Source organism: Moschus berezovskii, chromosome 27 (assembly GCF_049115385.1).
Source record: "Moschus berezovskii isolate FMDL1 chromosome 27, NW_MosBer_1.0, whole genome shotgun sequence".
Taxonomy (NCBI): Eukaryota; Metazoa; Chordata; class Mammalia; order Artiodactyla; family Moschidae; genus Moschus; species Moschus berezovskii.
The window spans coordinates 22,010,104-22,032,682 of record NC_142486.1 but is presented as its reverse complement, the minus strand read 5'-3'; the positions used below and the strand labels follow the sequence as shown (position 1 = coordinate 22,032,682).

The 22,579-nt window shown below is 39.1% G+C and overlaps 2 protein-coding genes across 4 annotated transcripts in view; one reads left to right on the top strand and one right to left on the bottom strand.

Moving 5' to 3' along the window:
• The window catches only part of METTL9 (methyltransferase 9, His-X-His N1(pi)-histidine), a 50,184-nt gene that overhangs the window by 24,787 nt on the left and 2,818 nt on the right, over window positions 1–22,579 (top strand). For all 3 annotated transcript variants that reach the window (XM_055409662.2, XM_055409661.2, XM_055409660.2), the window contains exon 4: window positions 2,179–2,363. In XM_055409662.2, coding sequence (XP_055265637.1) covers window positions 2,179–2,363 — 185 coding nt within the window. The remainder of the gene's footprint in view (window positions 1–2,178; window positions 2,364–22,579) is intronic.
• On the bottom strand, window positions 10,991–20,650 carry IGSF6 (immunoglobulin superfamily member 6). Its single transcript, XM_055409663.2, has 6 exons — window positions 20,538–20,650; window positions 16,018–16,374; window positions 13,633–13,739; window positions 12,761–12,808; window positions 12,337–12,417; window positions 10,991–11,186 (listed from the first exon to the last, which is right to left on the bottom strand). The coding sequence occupies exons 1-6, from the start codon at window positions 20,602–20,604 to the stop codon at window positions 11,130–11,132; spliced, it is 717 nt and encodes a 238-aa protein (XP_055265638.2). The 5' UTR covers window positions 20,605–20,650; the 3' UTR covers window positions 10,991–11,129.

Here is a 22,579-nt window from a genome sequence, read left to right as displayed (position 1 = left end):
TTTACCAAAAGTTAATGTGAATGTTAGATTATGTGATCTGAATGGTGTTTCGTAGATGGTGGAGGATGGCAGTGTGTGGCAGAATGCAGAGTGGTAGTGGGGATGGGCGTGGAATTACATCTGCGTGGGTCAGTCATACATGGGTAGTTCGAAAGGGGTTGTGTGTACATTTTTGACACCAGAGAACAAAGATCTTTAATGTTAATTTTAAAGATGCTTGACTTTAATGCATTATCTATAAGTTAAGGATCTTTCTTAAAAAGAAAGGAAAATATTGTAGTTAATTCTATTCCTTATGTTAGACTCTTCTTTTTTTAAATTGAAAGATACTGGAAACTGAATGGATAGCCATTCACTCTTAACCCACCACCCTGGAAGCATTTATACAAAGATTGATTGTTAGGTTCTTTCTCACCTATATGGAGAGAGCAGGTTCATTGTCTTGCATAACCACTAGGAGAGTTTCCAAGCTGTAATTTCTACTCTGCTCGTGATTTACAAGAGCTTGGACAAGTCACTTCTTTCGTTTTTCTTATAAGAGAGGAAAATTCAAACATCTTGTTAGGTTTCCTGGGCTAATATGCAATTTGAGTGGGGCTGGTAAATTTGTCTTTATCTGTGGAACTCAGTTTACAAGTAGAAATCACAAAACAGAAGTAAAGATGAAGTTGGACTTCTATAAGTATAGTTTTAACTGTCCTGGCTTTAAGGCTATCAAGATTTTGATTTTCTGTTATAAGCATGTGTTTCTGTCTTTCAAAATAACCAACATAGAAACTACCTATCTTCAAGTGATTGTGAGATGGATTTGGTGAGATTTTTCTAGATTAAAACATGCCAGTGATGTTTGGCTTCTGCTTTGTTGTAATCAGGTCTAAGTTTATTTGTTTGTTTTTTTGAATCAGATATATAGTTTGTCTTCTGCAAGTTTATGAATTTAAACTAGCTGTTTGGCTAAGGTATTAATATACAAATAGCCTTTAAAAGTGATTTTGGAGCTGTAATGCACCACTTATTTCAAGTGACAGAAATCTGACTAGCTCCTTGAAGTTCGTCAGAGTGTTATTTTGGAGGCGGCTTTAGTTTTTTAAAAAATACAGATTGAAAAGAAGATGCATCTGAGTAGTTTGTCTTTCTTTTTATTCTATGCAAAAATGTGAAATGTCATAAGATATCTGCTCAGTGTGATCAGAGACTTGTTTAAAAGGTCCTTTTTCTTGTTTGCTTTGGCTCCTGTCTCTGTCGTATTCTGATTGATATAACCACGCAGGAGTGAGTAATGAATAGAATTGCCTTAACACTGTGACAAACAAAGACTGTTGATATAAGGACTCCTACCCTCTGTGAGTAAAGCATTATAAAGGACTAGAAAGTGTTCTTAGGGCGCAGAAGGCAGGGAGGGGAGAGAGGGAAGGAGCAGGAGAGAGAGTGACTATATGTGCATGAGATACTGAGCACTGAGAGGTGTGTTAACCGTGGTCTTCACTGACTCTTTTAGTAGGATGTCCTGTGCTTTATTTTTTCTTAGTTATTTAGATGAAGATTCTAGAGTATGAAATAGTATCTCTTTCCTAGAACATAGATGTGTGCAAAAGATCATAGGTTGTAAATGGAAATTATCTTATATCACCCTGCTGCTGCTGCTAAGTCGCTTCAGTAGTGTCCGACTCCGTGTGACCCCATAGATGGCAGCCCACCAGGCTCCCCCATCGCTGGGATTCTCCAGGCAAGAACATATATCACCCTGCTGCTGCTGCTATATCACCCTAGCCATTCTTAAAATAGGAGACACCCTAGGAATAGAAAACACGAATATATGATGTATTCTACAGTTACATCCCAGGGAATGTAAAAGTAGAATTCTTCGTTCATTAATTGATGTTCAAGAATTTGATGCCCTAGTTTCATAACCATTTTTATCACCTGTATCTTCATGCTTATTCAACATACTAATTCTTACAAAGGAAACTTTGTATGTTTTGGAAATAGGTAAAATGCTGAATTTAAAGAAATACGGTTGTTTACTTTTGCATGGCCATTTTATTACTGCAAATACAAATTATAAATGAAGATTTTGAACTTACTTTGATTTGGAAGACAAAATTAAAGTCTTTACTGGCATCTAAATATTTTTAAAGATGTCTTTAAGGGTTTTTGTATCTTTATGATTTTTTCCAGAGTGCTTGGTATAAATGAATGGCAGAAGACAGGATTCCAGTATGATGTCATCAGCTGCTTAAATTTGCTAGATCGCTGTGATCAGCCTCTGACTTTGTTAAAAGATATCAGAAGCGTCTTGGAGCCAACCAGAGGCAGGGTCATCCTTGCTCTGGTCTTGCCTTTCCATCCCTATGTGGAGAACGGTAAGTGTGGACACCCGCTTAGTAGGCCTACTATCCAGCATTGGTGTTTGTGAGTCTGTGCTGTGCACAATTAGACGTGATCTGGCATTTCTTAGAATACCCTGAGATTTAACAAAGTACAGTTAACCCATATAAAATGTCGCCTCCGTTAATGTTGTCTTAACGTGGATTTTATAGTGCTCTCTTTGTGCTCTCTTTGCAGTGGTGATAATTAATACTGAGCTGGATTTGCCTGCTCAAGATTAAAAGCCTAAAATGCTTTTAAATGGAGCCTTCACCACTAACTTATTAGCTTTTTGAGCTGAGTCAAGCAGTAAATGATGCCTTTTAATCTATCTGAATATACTTGTTAAATGTCATAGCTATCTTGTATTTTACGTCTCTTGTCCCTAAAATGATAAATGCTATTGTTATCCATTTTCCCTTTTGAAGACCATTTATGTCCCAACATGTATCATTTCTTTGACGTTTGGTTTTTCAGTTGCATGGTCTTACTCTAACAATACTGAATGAAGAATATCTCAGAAGAAATGGTTGGATTTTATACTGCTTCATATTTACTATGACTTTTGGCCATAGTCACATTAATTCACACTTGACTTTAGATTATGTGATTTGCATTTTCGATCATGTTGAAAGTTTTGATTTTTAAGCCTCGTTTGCATTTTTGTAAGTTATTGTACAATAATGTAAAATTTATTTATTTATTATGTAACACATGTTAATATTTGAAAATCTTTCTCTTTTACTGCCTTGTTCAACTTTGGGTTCAAAAACCTCTTTAAGAACTTGTTGACATTCTTGAGAAGTCCAGTAATATTTTGCTAGCATCATAGTTATCAAATACCTGTAAAAACTTCATCCTAAGGAATAATGCTCAAGTTTACTTAAAACCATGGATTTATGATGCCACTTATTTGCTTCTTTGTTTCTTCTTGTTCTTATTTTTTTCCCCTCAGGTCTTAGTCCCTTCTGATTCAATGCTTGTCTTTAATGTTTACCGAATGTTGTAGATTTGTTTTTGATGGTAGGGCAAATGGAGAATTCTTTAGACATAGGAAGGTAGGAAGAGAATAGATAGAATAGATGTCCCTGCGCTCCCCCTGCCCCCATCTAGCATCTCCATTTTTACATTCCTTTGTTGAGCCATTTTGTCATGGTAAAGAAAAAACTGCTTGAACGTGTGTGTGCCATACTACGCATGTGTTTGTTGTGTAGGGTGGAACCTGGTAAATGTCATCCTTGATAGTTCAGTGGGCTGACATTGTTTCAAGTGCTGTTCCCTCTGTAATTATACCACGGCTCCATCTCACTGCATTGCCATCACTAGTCATCAGCTGGCGGGTCCAGGGTTCCTGTGTCCTGTTGGGCAACCTCACGATGGAACTTTAATGCGATTTCCTGGCATAGCAGGAGGTGGACACGAGCCGGGGAAGAAATGTCAGTCTAAACATGAAATCTATTTCCTTGTGTCTCTGACACTAAAAATTGAGAGGAAGTTAAACTGGACAAGAGGGCAGACTCTAGTAAAGGACTGAAAACAGACTCCTTACTTGTGGATGCACCGAATTGCCTGTTGAGTTCAAGGGGTCTGGTGTGTGGTGTAGAGCAAACCTGAGATGCAGAGCCTTGTTGCTGTGGGTGACCTTTAGTGACCTCTAGGTTTTGGAGACGGCTTGTGGTCCTCTGTTGTTGCTTCCTTTCTCTGAGTTAGATCCTGATGATTTCCATGTGACCCCATGCGAAAGACTCTTGAGGTACAAAGTGATCTTGCTGTGCGAGTTCGTGAATACAGGACTGGTTTAAGGATATCTGAGTGTACTTTGCATTCTTGACTCCATTTAACAAAAGCAATTGTAGATGAAGTAATTACTGGTGTAGTTTTTTTGATTGGTCTTAAAGTTGAACAACAGCAATTTTATTGCTTAGATTAATTTAGGGGAAAAATGCAAAATATATCTTTCTAATTTCAGTTTGTTTGGTGTACTGACCCAGTTCTGGTTAGGGGTTAAATCTCACTAGAATTGTTTCAAGCATCAAAAAGGGGGAAAGTATGTAATCAAGAAAAGTAGACTTATATTGCAAAACTGAAAATTTAATAATGTTTAATTTTTAAAAATTATGATTTTTATAAAAAGGTAATTCATGGTAAAAAAAAAAAATGTGTTAAGCAGCTTCCTAGAGAGTATGTAATGAATTTTCTCATCCACTCCAGTTCCACAATCTTGTTCAGGTTTCTTGACTATTTTTCTAAAGATAGTCTATGCAACTATGCTTGGACATGAAAAAAATTGATTCTGTAATCCAAGCCCATTATAAATAGTTTTGTTGCCCTTTTTCACTTAAGTACATCTAGGAAATTATTCGTGTCTGTGTCCTTGTCTGTGTGTAAGCATTGGTGTGCTGGAGCCGGTTTTACGGGCTCAGGAGGGCTGACTGTTGTATTGGCAGGAATTTAGTGAGCTGGTTGTTAAACTTGGCCATTATTGAAGTTGACCTTGATGGGAGTACTTACACCATGGAAACAGGCAAACTCTACAAATAGACTCTTCCTTTTTCTAGCTTATTGGTAAACATTTACCAGTACACTGCTGGGCATTGGTAACTTGATGAGGCCTCTGTTGATGTACTTATAGATACTGGCAGTTTGCTTGGTAAAGACAAGTGAAATGAATATTCTTAGGCAAGTCTTGCACGCATGTGTAAGTAGGTATTGGGATGTTATCTGTTTCAAGAAACAGAAGGCGCAACTGAAAAATGAGAGTTTATTTTAGAAGAGTGATTCCAAGGTTGGTTAATTCAGTGATGAAAGCACCCATTGAAGTTCAGAACTTGCTTTCATTTCTTCATCTTCCGTGTGTTGACATCCCCTGCAGTTACAGAATGGCTGATGCAGCGCCAGGCATCGTGTGTAGGCATGACAGAGCCTTGGAAAGAAAGAAGCATTTTCTCCCATACATTTTTTTTTTTTTAAGTAAGGGAAACCTTTTCCAGAAATCTCCCTGGTACATCACACTTTAGGTCCCATTGATCCCTGGGCCAGGAAGAACCCTTGGAGTAGGAAATGGCAACCCACTCCAGTATTCTTTCTTGGAAAATTCCACGGACAGAGGAGCCCGGCAGACTATAGTCCATGGGGGTCTCAAGGAGTTGGACACGACTGTGTGATTGAGCATGCTCATAGGCACTGAACTTGCAGTGAAGGTGGAAGGGATACCTCTGTGACTCAGAATATCATTTAACAAGCGTTTACTGAGTGATGCTGGAGATAAGTGAGCAAAAAACATAGACGTATTTTTGTCTTCATTGAGCTTAGATCTAGTGAGGAAGACATATGGTAAACAAATGGCATGTTGTTGGTGATAAGTGTTATGAAGAAAAATAAACAATAAAGGTAAGTAAGCGGCTTCTTGGAATTGGGAGTTGGGCTTAGGTGCTGTAATTTTAAAGAGGATACTCCCGGAAAGACCTCACTGAGAGAGTGATGTAGGGAAAAGGCTGAAGGAAATAATGTTTAAGGTTGTCTGGATGATACATTTCTAGGAGTGGAACTCCTTGTTAAAAAGTTAGTTTTCCAAATAGCTACTCTGTGAACCTAATACCATTTATTGAATAATAATCTTTCCCTAATGCTTTGAAATGCCTCCTTTATCATGTATTGTGTGTGTTAAGTCACTTCAGTTGTGTCCGATTCTTTGCGACCTATGGACTGTAGCCCACCATGCTCTTCTGTCCGTGGGATTCTTCAGGCAGGAATACTGGAGTGGGTTGCTGTGCCCTCCTCCAGGAGATCTTCCTGACCCAGGGATCGAACCCACATCTCTTATATCTGCTGTATTTGCAGGCCTCTTATGTTTGCTCTATTGGCACGTAGGTGCTTTACCACAGTGCCACCTGGGGAGCCCTTTTATCATGAAGTTCTATAATATGTTTGTGTCTATTCTTTTAAAATTCATATTTCTATATGTGTGCCAATACCAAACTATTTTAATTACTGTAACTACATCATGCATGTTAATATCATAGCACTAGTCTTTCCTAATCAGTTCCTCTTAGATTTTTCTTGGCTTATTTATTTAGCAGATCAACTTTAGCACTAGCTTGCTTAGTTCCCCTATATTATATTTATAGGTTAATTTAGGGAGTATCGAGTCTTCTAGCTGATAATAGTATGTCTTTTAATTTGTTCAGTTATGTTCTTTCATAACAAAATTTTCTTCATAAAGATCCTACACGAGCTTTGTTAGATTTATTCTAATGATGTGTGTGATAATATAAATAGGATTCTTCTTCATTGTTTAAACTATAAAAACTTCCTGGCTTTATATAACTGACAAACTTTTTTTTGGATTTAAGGTGTTCAACATGATGATTTAGTACACACATTGTGAAATGATGACTGTGGTCAATTAGCACATTTATTACCTCACATAGTTACCTTTTGTGTGTGTGTCTGCAGAATGCTTAAAATGTATTCTTTTAGCAAATTTGAAGTATACACTTTACCATTATTAACTGTAGCCACCAGAGTATACACTAGGTCCTCAGAATTTGTTCCTCTTACACCTGAAAGCTTGTATCCTTTGACCAACATCTGAGTTCCCCCACCCACCAGCTCCTGACAAACCACCCTTCTGTTCTCTGGTTCTACAAGTTTGACTTGTTTCAGTTTCAAGTATAAGTGAGATCATGTAGTATTTCTTTTTCTGTATCAAGTTTATTTCAGGTAGCATAATGTCCTGCGGTTTTATCCATGTTGTCTCAGATGGCCCTCCGGATATTATGCACAACACAAGAGAAGCAGTTTTGTGTGTGTGTTTGTACCAGTTTTGTGACTATTTACCTTCTTGGATTATTTTAGCGTTTCCAGTAGTTTCCTCCATTGATTCTGTCGGGGTTTTTAAAAAAGACAGGTATAACATCTGCAAATGGTTTTGCTACTTCTTATTTTTAGCCTTTTTTTTTTTTTTGGTCCAAGTGAATTTGTAGTTACTTCCAGAAAATGTTTAAAAAATGATGGAAACCTTTGGTTTTTACTTTAATGAAAAGTATGATTCTGTCTTTTGGCCTGAGATGGATGTTTGACTAGAGATACAGTATTTTTCAAAAATCCTGTTTTATTAAGAGTTTAAAAAATCAGGGGTCAGTGCTGAATTTTGTCACCTTTGTTTTCAGCCTCTATGGTGACAGGGTTTTTTCTCTCTTGTCTTTTTAAATCAATGGTACTTTTCTAATACATATCCACTCATGCAGCTCTGCGCTTGTGTAGGATAGTCATCTTCTATGTATCACTAGATTGTATTTATAAAAGCTCTAAATAAAAATATTAACATTAATATTATTGGTAAATGATGGTCTGATCTAATCTTTTATTTGGAAGATGTTATCTTTCTCATGTTCTGCTGATTTTGTAAAAAATAATTTCTGAATTCCTTCTAATGCTCTGGAACAGTTTAAATAGCATTGTGGTTATTGTTTTTGAAGATTTGATAGAATTCTCTGAAACCAGCTAAATAAACCTGTACATTTTGAGGGGTAGCCCTTGGCAACTTTTTCACTTTCTTCCAGGGTGATTGTTTGGGTTAAACTAGACATGTTCTGTCTTAAAGCGCCCATCAGTCTTAATAGAAATAAGCAAGACTCTGGCAGGACTGCTTTGTGGAAAGAGTATGGGCTTTTGAGGGCTAACCTGTTTTGAAATATGAGTCAGCCCTTATTGCCTGAGCCTCTCATGAAGCTTAGTGTTTTATCTGTAAAAATGGTTCTGATATTTACCTTGAGGTTTGTTGTGAAGATGAAATAATACAGTGTATGGGATAGTGCCCAACCATGTCTGTCTGAGAATTGGTGTTTGATACATGTTAGATTTGTTTCATTCCATCCTGTTCTTTTGCTTTATTTTTATTTGTGGCTTCTTAGATTTGTTCACAGTCCTTCACTTTGAAGTATTTGTCAATATTTTTGCATTTTAGCTTGGTCTCAAAATCTGTGCCTTAAACAGCAGTTTATGTGACTCGACTCCACAGACACTGAAATATATGCCTATTAGCCCAGGGTTCCAGACTCTCTTAGTACTTACATAGTAGAGAGAAAGATATGACTTATTCTGGAAATTTCATTAACACCTTTTGGTATGTGGTGTCACTGCTCTAGACTAGAGGGTAGAGTGTATAGCCAGTAGAACCAGGTCTGTTCTTTTTCATCTTAAGTTGTTTTCAATTTATTGTCTTCTGATTGTCTTGGGAAGTGTGAATTTAAACAGAAAACTACAGCTTAATCCTTTCCAGTAGAAATTCTGGGTGCTCAGATAGCAGGAAAATTAATATTAGGGATTCAATGAATGGTCCTTATGACAAGGCATGAGGGTCAATGGCTGAGGAGAGAAGTGTGCTTCGTATCTCAGTTGAAGGGCCGAAAAAATATTTTTCTGTAGAAACATTGTTCAGTTGCATTCATGTAAGAGTATTTAAAATACTTTTATGTTCCAGGCAGTGCTAAGCAGTAGAAGTAAAAAGAAGTGAGACATGTGCTTCTAGTTTTAAGATACTTAGAGAATAGTTCAGAAGATGTAAGCAGACAGTGGCAGGATAGTCTGAAAAGAAACATGAAGTACCATGAGTTTAGAGAAGGAGAGTTCCATTAACTGCTGGAGGAGTGAGGCAAGTTTTCATGCGGGTGACATCTGACCCGTGTTTGCATCTATGGAGTGTTTCACCAAGCAGAGGAAACAGCATATGAAACAGCAATAAGATGTGAACAAGGTGGGGTTCCCAGGTGGGGTTTCCAGTTCAGTGAGACCCAAGGATAGCATGCCAAAGAACCCTTTGGTTGTATGACAGTATAGCGGTCAATCAGTATTGTTGGCTAGTTGGATGAATAAAAGAATGAATATTATATATATCAGGCACTCATATACGACCTCAAGGAATATAACTACTTGGGAAAATATGTTCTAAAATTTAGCTTAAAAATTAGTCTCTGAAACACAGTCCTTGCTTGTATAGGGAAAGGTTTATTCTGAATCAAATACAAGTTTGGCTTAGGGATTTTGTTTCCTCATTAGTTACGTGAAGAATGGTATATTTTCATCCCTGAAAGGACCAAAAGGTAATGAATTTCAGAATTCAAAAGGAAATGATCAGATCCCTTCTATTCACCTAGATGGTGGTAGTACTTAACCTTTTCTGCCATCTGGTTTAGAAGTTCATTTATTTCAGTCAGGCCAGTGGCCTCAAAGTTGAGGGAGTATGCAAGACTTTTTATGTTGGGGTACAGGAGGTAAATGTTAACATTTTTATTTATGTTGCTTTTAACGCCTATTGTTTAATTTGTTTTTGTGTATACACATATGCACACTCATATGTATATGCATAAACTACACGAAGCACGTGTGTACTCACATGTGTTTTCACATATATTTACGCACAAAATGAGGTTATGTGCCCCCTCCCAACCCAGATGGAAAGGTTAGAGGTCCCTGATTTAAGCCATCAGTACAAAATGCTTTTAAAAGGATCTTAAAATATTTGAAAATTTAATCTGGGGCTTAAAAATAAGAATCCATCTCATTTTATACCAGTTTAAGAGAAACACTTTAAATAAACATAATAGATTGTAATTCAGGTTTAATAGCAAATATATACTTGCAGGTACTTTAAATAGATTTTTTGTTACACAGAAGTAACTTTCAGAGAGCAATTCTATAACATGTTTTCTTAGTGAGATGGCAGTTAAGTGCCATAAGCCTCCTTGCTGTACACTGCCCCTTGTCTAACATTTCCCTCCTTAGTTGGTTAAAAATCACACTACTGTGCATAATACAAAACTATATACTCTCTATGATCCCAATTATGTATAAAGTGTAGGTCTGTATAAATGTGTGTGTGTGCATACGTATATCTTTGTGTGTATGTGTGTGTGTAATACAATGACTTACTAAAAGAGAAGAAAATAATATTGCAAAGGCTTGATCAATTCCAGTGCTTTGCCAAGCCTTCCCTGGTGCTGTTATTTGGCGCAAGACTGACACCTACAGGCCATCGTAGCTTATTTATTCTGAGGTTTTCTCTGGCTGAACCTTCTGCTTTGGATTTTTTGTTAAAATAACTAAAGTGTTATAATAACTAAAATGTTACTGTATTCTGTTGTGCTCTCACTTTTTGTTGGTAGCATGATGTAAGTTATTTTGCATACCTGGCAGGGAAATGTGTACTATACCACTGGCTCATTGCAATACTAGAGGAAATAATATTTGCTGCAGAATACTGTTCAAGGTGATTTTTTTCTAACTCAGATTTTGACACATTCCTTCCTCCCTCTGGTCCTCTTTCCCTGCCAACTTGGTCTATTTGGCCCACCATGTCTAGAAACCGTGAAGACGGTTCTTCCAGGCAAGACTGAGGCACTTGGTGTGACTTCAGATCATCTTCAGGGCATCAGTCATCGTGTGGTTATAGTGCATGGAGCACATACCGGAGGACATATGCTTTAATTGGAAGTTTTTGAAGATGCTTGACTGCTTAAAATTCTCCTACCTAGCAAATTAGGAAAGTATTTTTCAGTTGCATTTTGTTAGGTTTTAGTATTTTGGTAATTTCCATTAGTAATAGTTTCATTATATTCTCTGGCATCCTTCTTGTAGCTAGTTGACGTTTCCATTTACCTTAAATTGTTTTCTAAAAAAACCCTGATGGGTGTATATCCACTAATACTTTCATAACATCTGGAGTTGGATTTTCAGTGACTTCCTTGAAAGTCAGAAGACTTCTATGGTCTTTCATAGTTAGAAAGCGCTGCTCTGTTTTCATAAGTGTTGTCTTTTTCCTGCAATAGTAAATAACAAGCCACATTTTAAGTTTTGTAACCAATAACACCATATAAGAGTGACATATTAATTACAGTGCCGTCTTGCATTTTCCAGTAACCATAAAGGTCCAGTTTCCACTTCCCCTTTATTTGGAGTAAGACATGGGAACTGAAGAATAACTTTCTTGTTTACATGCCATTGTCAAAGCCCTGACTGAGGGCTTTAAAATTGCTACTTCCAGACTTGTCTTCTAGCCATTTAATTTGGCCTCTTTGCTGTGTCAATAAAAGAAGAGTGTGAACACACATTTGTAATTATTCAGAGTGGCATCTTAGGTATTTATAATTAAACCACTTCTTTATGTACTTCTGTATACATTGAAGGATGAAGCGACTACATAGATGATATTATTTCCTGGATGAAAATCCTTTTTAGAAATTAGATTAAAAAAAAATCACATCTCATATCAGAATTCTGTTTCATTTGCCCTCATGGCTGCTGTTTAAGAGGAAAATATCTCTGCTAGTGTATAAGTTCTTTATTTTGTATACATTTTAATTTAAATCTGAGCAGTTTGATCAGGTATCATGGAAACTGTCTGCTCTGCTAGCTCTAAAACAATGTCTTGTTTGAAAAACCTGTTTTTATAGGACTTTAAGACTGTACAAGGACTATCAGAATGTATTATAGTCAACATATACATTCTTCCTATCACTAAACATCAAAGACTGAAGAAATACTCATTTTTTATTATTATCTGTCTTTTCTAATATGAACAAGTAAGTTTTCTGTATAATTTGATCCGCAGATGTTTGCAGCATTTGCTTAATGGTTACTACTGATGCAAGATACAGTCCAAAGAAGCTTTCAACCCACAAAAGCATCCTTGTCTGTATTGAAAGCATTACCTGTATCCAGTGTATTTCAGAAAGATTTCATGTCACTAAGATGCCAGCCTGGAGTCTATTTGATATTGCATCAGATATCCTTTGTTACGTATTTATCAAAACACATGCATTTTATCAAAGTCCTCTTTCAGACTTTTTAAAGAAAAACTTGATTATTGACAGCTTGCTGGCAGCTAAGTTTTTTTAGTTAAACATGCTTTATATCTTTTTAGTTAAACATGCTTTTTAGCTTTACATCTTTTTGATATTTTACACTTACAGTTTGTTGGCTTGTTTCCACATGTCTCTTATTATATAGCTCTTGAGCAATTTCCTGAAAAATACGCCGGGCACTCTTTTTCTATAAATACAAATAAGAAAAAAAAATGTTATCTTATGATTAAAAGCAATGATTATTGCACATTATCTGAGCCTTTTCTTTATTGGCCACCAGTCTTAGAAACTACCCCACCCAACACATCTGTACCTACAGTTAACTCTTATATTCTGAGTATATTAAGTAGAATTTATGATTGAGAACTATCAATTTGCCACATATTCTACCACTTGAATATCATTTTTCTCAACAATAGGAAACAGTATGAAAATTGTTCTGTGGTGATATTCTGTTTCTTAAGTTATTTTCAATGTAAAATAGTTAATAACCACAATTCTGAAGATGTTTTACCAGCATTGGTCTGTACCTTTTGTGACTCTTCTGTTTCTTTCTTTCTTTGAGTGTTAGATTTTGACTGTCAGGAAGAAAAAGAAAGTCTTACAAGACATGTTATGTACTCAGAACAATCATGGCAGATATATCATACCATAATAAGGTTAAATGAACTTAATATTTAAGTAATATGCAGTAAGAGTAATTTTCATGTCACTTCTGAGGTGTTTTTATTAATAGCTCAAGCTGATATTGATAATAAGATTTATGGTAACTTAATATAACGCATACAGACCCTCTCTTATAGTATGTGAACAATGAGAAGTATAGTTTTTGTCAAAAACTTTAGGCCTCTTAAAGATATTTTAAGGCAGTGTCTAATCTCTCTCTCTTTTTTAAATATTTGTTTAGCTGTTTCGGGTCTTAATTGCAACATGCAGGACTTTTGGAAGTATCGTGTGGGATCTAGTTCCCTGATCAGGGATTGAATCCGGTCACCCTGCATTGGGAACATGGAATCCTAGCCTTCAGTGGCTAGGACTGAAGTCCCTCCAGTCACTGTCGTTAACCTTTTTTACTCTTAAAGATCGTTCTTAGGCCTTTCATACCTCCCCCACCAGCGGAAAAGTAGCGTGTGTCTGACGGTTATAAAGAAGGATCTCTTATTCCCATTTATGGAAAGAAAACCATATAAATTGTGTACTCTGGTTAGTAATTTTCAGGGATGAAAACTTTTTGCTTTTTTCTGCAGACCTCTTCTGCAGTAGGTATTTCCTGCAGATGCAAAGGGAGATGTTAATTAGGTGAGCTATTTCTGAGGCTCCTAACATGTAGAGAGATGGAAATTATTTCCTTAGGATAATTTTCAAGGCCATAGGGACATCTAATGCAAGACGTTTGACTTACTTTGGTGAGGACGATGAGGATCCCGAGCACAGTGGTGATGTAGATAGAGAACAGGACTAAGAGGGCTATCAAGACGGACTGCAGTTCCTTGCTGAGAACCTTCATTTCTGTTAATTACAGACAGAGAAAGAGCCACAGTCACTATTGAAACATATTGCAAATATATGTATAAAGTGTAATTGAAACTAAAGGTTAAGGGGGACACACGAGCTTATGCTCTTTGGCTATTCATATAAAAGTTTATTCAGGGGCTCTTGATTTAGAAGGCACTCAAGTATATGATATAGTTAAAGCCAGTTCATTAGTTCTTTCAAAATGTTACTCATTTTTAAAACTTAAAATTTTAATAAATTCAATTAATTATTTGTCATGATGCTAAGAATCACTTTTTATATAAAGTGTTGCTTAAAGTGAGGTAAACATTTCAGGACAGGTTGTTCAAGTTTCTTTTAGTAGATACACTGTACAGGTGTCACCCAGAGTCTATGGGGTTAAAATTCTTTGCCACATATGTTTATAACCTTGAACTGTACACATCGGTAAACAGTGCAGTCTTTGAAGAGCCTGAGAAGGCCATACATTGAGATTGTGGTGCTTGCTGCATGCCTGTCTGTGCAGTGTTGTTGTGTGTCTCTTCTTTCTAGTAAAACTGGAAGTAGAATTATTGAATCCATCGTACATTCTGAATCTTTCCTTCCCTGCAGGAAGTATCCTGTTCTCTAGGTAATGATGAAGCAACATACCGCATCTTCAAGTATGCAATTATTTGAAGTACAGAATCCAATTAAATTTGTAATTGTTACCTGAATAACTTGTACTTTTCAACTAAATAAGCCTGTAGATGTTTATCCTGTGAGCTCAGTTTGTACAACATACATTTTTCTTGTGAAACTTAACAAAGCAACCATATCTGTAAAACTTAAAAAATAAGGTCTCAAGTGTGAAATTAGAGGCTCTGTTATAAAGGTAGAAAATCGCTGTTTCTGTCTCAGTGGTATTTTCACTCCTACTCCTAAAGAAGGGCGTTTCATCACATAAACTTGCAGGTTTGAGACCTCCTTCTCTTTACAAACCATTTTTCTTCTGGCTGTTATTTTTTATAGGAGACAACTATATGCAGTGAGAGATACAGATTGCCACAGCTGTTGTGTGTTTGTTTTAACATCTGTTATTTAGTCATGTCCGACCCTTTCCGATCCCATAGACTGCAGTGCACCTGGCTTTCCTGTCCTTTACTATCTCCCAGAGTTTGCTTAAACTCAAGTCCGTTGAGTCCGGGATGCCATCCAGCCATCTCATCCTCTGTCGCTGCCTTCTCCTCCTGCCTTCAGTCTTTCCCAGCATCAGGGTCATTTCCAGTGAGTCAGCTCTTCACATCGGGTGGCCAAAGTATTGGAGCTTCTGCATCAATCCTTCCAATGAATATTCAGAGTTGATTTCCTTAGCTGACATTAATTATTTGCTATAAAACAGGCACCATTAAAAGTGCTTTATGTGCATTAACTAATTTATCATTTACCCCTACAGGTGAGCATAAACTAATATTAAATGATGGTGGAATAGCAAAAGTTCATTAGAACGCCAAAGTAAGGATTGTAATATAGGACGATTTGGGCTTCTCGAAGTCCTGTTTTAAAACCAAAAGCCTGGTCAGTTTGAGTTTACGTTTTAATGATCTCAGAGCTCATCATACTAGAGTTTCTTTAAAAGGGAGAGGTCTGAGAAAAACATGGAGTTACTGTTCTTCTCTTCCTTTCCCCAGAATCATGTGAAGCTTTTCCTCAGAATTTCATAATCTATAGGTCTTAGCTAGGCTCAGTGTCCTCACTTGCATGAGGAAGTTGTCATGGATTTTAGTAAATCTCAGGAAACCACAACCACACTGACCCTTTTTCTGTTCATTATCTATGCACAAGGAGGTAAGGTCAGGGGTCCCCCAGTGGCTTTACCTAAAATTTGTGTTTATTCTCCATAATGCATATTTTTTTTTATGGGTTCAATTGATGGATTGCTTATGCTTCTCCAGTGTTTTATTCTAGATGGTGCAAAACCAGACCAGATCCGAACAAGGCTGTCAGTTAAACGTCATGTTTCAGTCTGTGTAACATGGAGAGAGGAGGACATGGTTGGTCAGCCTTTGCCAGTAAAGTCTGGACACAGAGAATATAGCACCCGACATAACCCTGACTCTGTCTGCAGAGCCTGAGAGATGGGATTGGAGTAGTTCTTCAATCCAAACTACATGTTGGCTAGTGTGTAGGTCACGCTTTTCACTGGCTCAGCTATTAAGTTATCAGATTTATCTCCTAATCTCTGCATAGAAGTAAGTGATGCATTTAAGGGGCCAAGCAGAACACAGTGTGTGGGAATAAAGCTTTGACTGACCTCTTACCACAAGCACAGTCCCTCCTCCTGTTTGCTTAGCTCTCGGTTGCTTTGAGCTGGGAAAGGCTATTCCACAGACGTAGATTGCACTGTCATTGAAAGTCAGCCTGTTCACGGTGAGGGAAACCCGTTTTTTTGCTGGATTCTCAAGTGTGTATTTGTCTGTCTCACTTTTGCATCCATTCGAGCACAGGTTCTCAGGCTCGTGAGTCCCGTAGCGAAACCACAGGAATGTTGGCTGCTCTGCAGGGCACCCCACTGTGGTGAAGGAGCAGGGCAAGGTTACGGCCTTTTGCGTGTAGTCCACTTCAAGTTCAGGTGGTTGAGATACTGAGACAGCGCAGTCGTCCGCGACCCCTGTAGGAGGAAGCAGATGAGCTTGTTCAGTGGGCTTCTCACCTCCCTTTGTCCCGTGCTCCTGTTTTAGTGACATTTTGGGGTGAAGAATCCAGTGAAAACCATGTCTTTCTTGTTTTTACCTCACTCTCAGCACAGACAAGACTATAAAAGTAGACACTGTTGCCAATATTTTATGATAACTATACGTGGAGTATAACCTTTAAAATTGTGAATCACTAATGTAAAGTTACAGCACACCCGTAACTGTTTTTAACTTGTACATTAACTTTACTTCAACCCAAAAAATTGAGACTTAGAAAAAAAGGTAGACACTGGTGTTCCTCACTTTTCTTTTCCCTCTGAGTTTCCTGACCTCAGGCTGCTGGAGCACAGTGATGTCTGGTACTTAAGGGGCAGCCCTGGGGGTGGGGTGGGGATCTCCATTGCTGGAGGTGACAGCAGATCCGGAGTCAGAAGTTCGGGGTCCACGTGTACACTCATGGCGTGCTTATGAGGTGTCCTTTGATCTCCCTGTGCTAATCAGTTGCTGTCTTGGAGCCCGTTTCCTTATCTGTACCCCTGGCCTCATAGGAGTATTGCATACAGTGTAGCAATAGGTATCAAAGCCCCTCATGCAAATGAGGAGAACATGAGCAGCAGGGATTTTTTCCTGCCTTTTGAAGTTGTGATTGCTAGGAATTCATGACAGTTTACAGTTGTTCTTCAGGGAGTCTAGTTGCCCCAAAGGGAAATATAAAGGCAAGATGTTCATCTGGGAAATTGCAGCCCTGACTTAGCCAGCCTTGCGTTGCTGAGCAGAGGCCTGATGAGCTGGCTATGCCACTGCCCAGCAGGTTGGTTTCCTTCCTGGCTCTTGTGTGTTGCTTTGTAGCCTCTTGTAGCTTTAATCTACTTGAGCAGTATTGTGATTCGGAGCAGACATTTGAGCTCGGATCCTAACTCTTGCTAGTTCCTAGTTCTCTGGTCCGTTTCCTCATTAGCAGAAGGGGGACAGGGTTGTGAGTATCGTGAGGTTAGCAGGAAGTTTCAGTGAGGTCATCAGTGCACAGGGGATATTTACTTACCTGGGTCTTAATAAGAATTTAATGAAAGAAGCTATTTCTGCTGCCTTGGTTACTTCTGTCCCCACAGTATCATATGCCCATTTTAGAGATACCTCTAAATAGAGCTCTAAATAGAGATAGCTATCCCTGATAGCTCAGCTGGTAAAAAATCTGCCTGCAGTACAAGATTCCTGGGTCGATTCCTGGGTCGGGAAAATCCACTGAAGAAGGGATAGGCTACCCACTCCAGTATTGTTGGGCTTCCCTTGTGGCTCAGCTAGTAAAGAATCCACCCGCAATGCGGGAGAACTGGGTTCGATCCCTGGGTTGGGAAGATCCCCTGGAGAAGGGAAAGGCTACCCACTCCAGTATTCTGGCCTGGAGAATTCCACGGACTGTATAGTCCATGAGGTCGCAAAGAGTTGGACACGACTGAGCGATTTTCACTACACTTCACAGCATCACGTCAGCAGGGCCGAGATTAGACACCCCATCCAATACTCTCTCTACCACCATGTCATGCTGCTTCCCTGTCATGGGGGGTGGGTCCTTATGTGGCCCAGATTCTGTCGAATCCCAGGTTCGTGAAGCTGGAAAGCTGCTCAGGTATTTATTACTGGGAAGACCTGCCCTCAGCCGTTTTGGGTGAAATCCTGTTGGTTGAGGCAAACTGGAATTGTACATGTTTTCACTCTGACTTTGTGTGGTTACATGTTTCCACATGGTCTTATTTGTCTGACTTTTCCCTTTGCTACTGTACACAAAGTTAAAAAATAATCCAAGTTGTCTGATATAAGTTTCATGTGAGCTTTTTGTCCCTTAACATTTTTCTTAAATAGGTCCTGATCCAGAGCAGAAGAATTAAAACTAGAATCATGGTATATGTGACCCAGATCTCTTCTTACCATGTTGTAATTTTTGTTATTTGTCCAATTGGAGATGAGCTGGGAGCTTTTTAGCAACCTGGTAAAGGTAAACCCGATGAGTGGGTAAAGTCAAGTCACTGGAGAAGACCAGGCTTCCTGCATCTTCAGCCGAGGGGCCACTCCTAAGTTTGGTAACTGCGACTGCTGGTCTCCTACCCAGACTTAGTCACCTTAGAAGTAGAGAAACGGCTTTATAAGGTATGCTACTGCTAAATGACTTCAGTCGTGTCCGACTCGGTGCGACCCCATAGACGGCAGCCCACCAGGCTTCCCCGTCCCTGCTGCTGCTGCTGCTGCTGCTAAGTCACTTCAGTCGTGTCCGACTCTGTGTGACCCCACTGACGGCAGCCTACCAGGCTCCCCCGTCCCTGGGATTCTCCAGGCAAGAACACTGGAGTGGGTTGCCATCCCCGTCCCTAGTAATCGTTAAAGTGTGGGAACTTGAAGTGGAAATGGACCTGTCAGAGTCATGAAGTTAATCAGCAACGTCCCAGTGTCAAGTCCTCCCTAAGGTAGTTTTTAAAAGGGAAGCTATCTTTTAACATTTTTCTTGGAGAACTAGTGTTCCAGGGTGAAATATTTGCAACTTTGGAGTTTCATATCTCTGCTCGAGACTGCCTCAGAAGGGAGAAAACCGGTGGGGTGGTTTCCTGTGAGAGCCCAGGCCGTGAATAGACTGCTGCTCCCTCCCCCGCGCCATGAATGAGAGGCAGCAGCTTAGGGCAAAAGGGAAGTCTGGATAATGTGTCAGCCTGCAGCCCACTCCTGTGAAGAGCTACACTTTAAGAACTCTCACATTCTGTAGGGTTTCTTTTTAAACACAGTACCCTCTGAAAAGGTTGAAAGTTTATCTTCTTAGTGGAGGGAATAAAAAAAGATTACTGTTTTTGAAGACCAAGCTAGAAATACATAGAAAAATAGTTTTCGAACTTTCTAAAAAAATCTCTTAATGGAAAATTTCGAACAGACGCAGAAGTAGTTGACCAGCACAGTCAGTTCTCCGCCATCACCTGACTTCAGCCTAGTCTTGTTTCCGCTCTTCTCCCTGCTTGGGCCTTTGCTGCTGCTGCTAAGTCACTTCAGTTGTGTCCAACTCTGTGTGACCCCATAGACGGAAGCCCACCAGGCTCCCCCATCCCTGGGACTCTCCAGGCAAGAACACTGGAGTGGGTTGCCATTTCCTTCTCCAATGTGTGAAAGTGAAAAGTGAAAGTGAAGTCACCCAGTCGTGTCCGACCCTTAGCGACCCCACGGACTGCAGCCTACCAGGCTCCTCCGCCCATGGGATTTTCCAGGCAAGAGCACTGGAGTGGGGTGCCATTGCCTTCTCCAGTGCCTTTACTTTCGTGTTATTTTAGGGCAAAATTCAGATAATCTGTCTGCACATCTTTCAGTATATATCTTTGAAAGATAATTCTTTTTAAAAAATAATACTAATCAGACTACTCTATAAAAGTAATATATATACTTATTAGGGAATAAATAGACTTATTACTGAAAGTAGAAGCAAAAAAGTTACCCGTGGTCCTTTCACCACTCCGCCCCCAACAAGTCACTGTTAATATTTAAAAATATTTCTTTACAGATGAGAAAAAAATAAGAGCTTTTGTTCCCTTTCCTGGCCTATGACCCAAACTTTGTGAGCAAATCTGAGATTATGAGATTTTTTTAAACAGTGGTGAAATTATTAGAACTGTGATATAGGAAACTCTCATAAAGAAAAAACAGGCAGAAGTATCCATATACTTGTGACATGGTTATTTTTCAAGGAAGGAGCCATTGCAGTGTTTTTAAATCACAGGTACTTCAATTTATAGAAATTCATTTTTTTCTGAAACACTGTTCTTTAAAAATATTCAAATATTTAGTGCAGAGTCAGTTTGCCTGTATGGGAACTGAATTGATGATGATTAACGTGATTTTATGAATATTTTCAAGCCTTTGTTTGGTGAGGTACTCTTCTCTAAAGCAGCATGATAGCAAAGGAAATTTTCAATGTTAATATTAATTTTTTTTCTTAGCTGTTCTTTTATTACCTATTTCTCTGAGAAAAAAGGAAATTTGTCACCTTAGACAGTTTCCATAATGTTATACATTTAAAAATCTGTAGGGGTTTAAAATGTAAATGAATTTTTAGATGAAAAGTAGCAATTGATTTAAATAAAATGGAGGGAAAAAAAAAGAACCTTACCGACATAAAACAGAATCAGATTGAGTTCCAGACCGAGAATGATCTTTGCTCTGTTCACAGTCTCCATTTCTTTGTGTATGTATGAGGTGTGGGAGTGTGTATTTGAAGAGAGTTTTGGCTTTTTTTTTTTTGTAAGAAAGGAAGAACCAAAGAGAGGAACTCTTGAAGAACCAAAGAGAGGAACTCTTATTGAGGAACCATGATTGGGAACTTTTTGAAATTGTGTAAAGATTGTTTGTAATCCAGTTTCACCATTTAGAGTTGAGATTTTAGCCTAGAGCACATTTCTAAATGTTTGTATAGTCACATTTTTCTTGGGTTTTACAAATCCTCAAAGATGTTAGATGTTTTGGGTGAGATTTTGATTTACCTGGGTGCATATTCCTAGAAAGTATTGTTTGACAGATAACTCATACTTAAATTTTCTAGAGCAGTTCAGTCTCTGCTCTTGGGCCTCTAACTTGTTCTTGGTGCTGGGCTGATAACCGCTGGAAATCAAGGAGAAGCAGAAGGAAATATCTTCATGTAGTGTGCTAAGTCACTTCAGTTGTCTCTGACTCTCTGTGACCCTGTGGACTGCAGCCCACCAGGCTCCTCTGTCCATGGGATTCTCCAGGCAAGAATACTGGAGTGGGTTGTCATGCCTTCCTCCAGGGGCTCTTCCCAACCCAGGGATTGAACTCACATCTCTTCCGTCTTCTGCATTGGCAGATGGGTTCTTTACCAGTAGCGCCACTTGGGAAGTCCATCTTCATGTAGAGACAAGAGAAAAATCAGTGAACAGTGAATAAATAAGTTGGGTGCCATTAACTAAATTGTACCCCAGTTTTGTTTAGTCGCTAAGTCATGTCCAACTCTTTGCGACCCCATGGACTATAACCTGCCAGGCTCCTCTGTCCCTGGAATTTCCCAGGCAAGAATACAGGAGTGGGTTACCATTTCCTTCTCTAGGGGATCTTCCCAACCCAGGATTCGAATCTGCATCTCCTGCATTGACAGGAGATTCTTTACCACTAAGTCACCTGGGAAGCCCTTGTGCCCCAGTTTTGTGCGACTGCTTTTATTGTGAAATAAATGTGTGGAATCTCTGTCATCCAGAACCCCATCCTAGGCCCTCCGGGGCTTCATCAGTCAGGTTCTTTGTAAACAGCAGAAAGTGACTTGGGCTGACTTAATAAGTGAGAGGGAGTTTATTGAAAGGATTTGAGGGTAGCACAGCAAGTCCCCGGGAGGACTGGAGAATCATGTGTTGGGGTCTACATGCAAGACACACGCCCTGGAATCTGCTGTAGAGCTGATCTGAAGAGCATGCTGCCGCCAGCAAGCATTGCTGCCTTGGCGTGGACCACAGCCTGTCAGTAGCACCACTCCGTGCTGCCCGAGCTGCTTGGACTCACACCACTGCTCCACTTTCCCAGAGAAGGAGCCTCACGTGCCCACTCCTCTGGGCCACTTGCTCCTCATTCCAGGTCTCAGGCGAGTGTTTCTGAGCTTAGGTCATGAGCAAGTGCCTGAGCTGCAAGAAGGTGGAGGGGGAAGCTGCTCCCCCAGGCTTTGCCTTCCACGGGGAAGAGGGGTGCTCGCTGCTGGAAACAATGAAACCCTCTCCACTGTACTATTTGTATGCTTGGTGCCTGTTGATGATATATTTTGTCATTTACAGAAAGTTATTCTCAATCTGTATTTAGTAATACTTTTAACATTACTATGTATTTTTTTTTTTACATCATTGTTGCATCTGAAAGCACCCCCCAGATTTTATATATACGTGTGTGTGTGTGTCTGTGTGTGTGTGTGTGTGCCCCCGCGTGCACGTTTCTGTAATCAGTGCTTGGTATATATGTGAACTGAAGACTTTTTCTCACCACGCAGTACCTGGGCATCTGACGCTCATGGGTTTGGAAATGACTAACGTAACACAGACTTGAGTCACTGTTCCAAGAAATGCTCGGTTGATTCAGCCATTCCAGTGTGTTATCCTCTCTCTGGTTCTGGAGGTTAACTTGTATGAAATTCTTCCGAAAAGTTAGAGAGTGGATTGA

Excerpts from the sequence above, each read along its gene's own strand:
- IGSF6 (XM_055409663.2), bottom strand. The coding sequence starts at position 20,604 with ATGGAGACTGTGAACAGAGCAAAGATCATTCTCGGTCTGGAACTCAAT. Across the intron at positions 16,375-20,537 it reads TCTGATTCTGTTTTATGTCG|GGGTCGCGGACGACTGCGCT; the intron begins GTAAGGTTCTTT and ends TTCCTCCTACAG. Across the intron at positions 11,187-12,336 it reads TGGAAACAAGCCAACAAACT|GAAAAAGACAACACTTATGA; the intron begins GTAAGTGTAAAA and ends TTACTATTGCAG.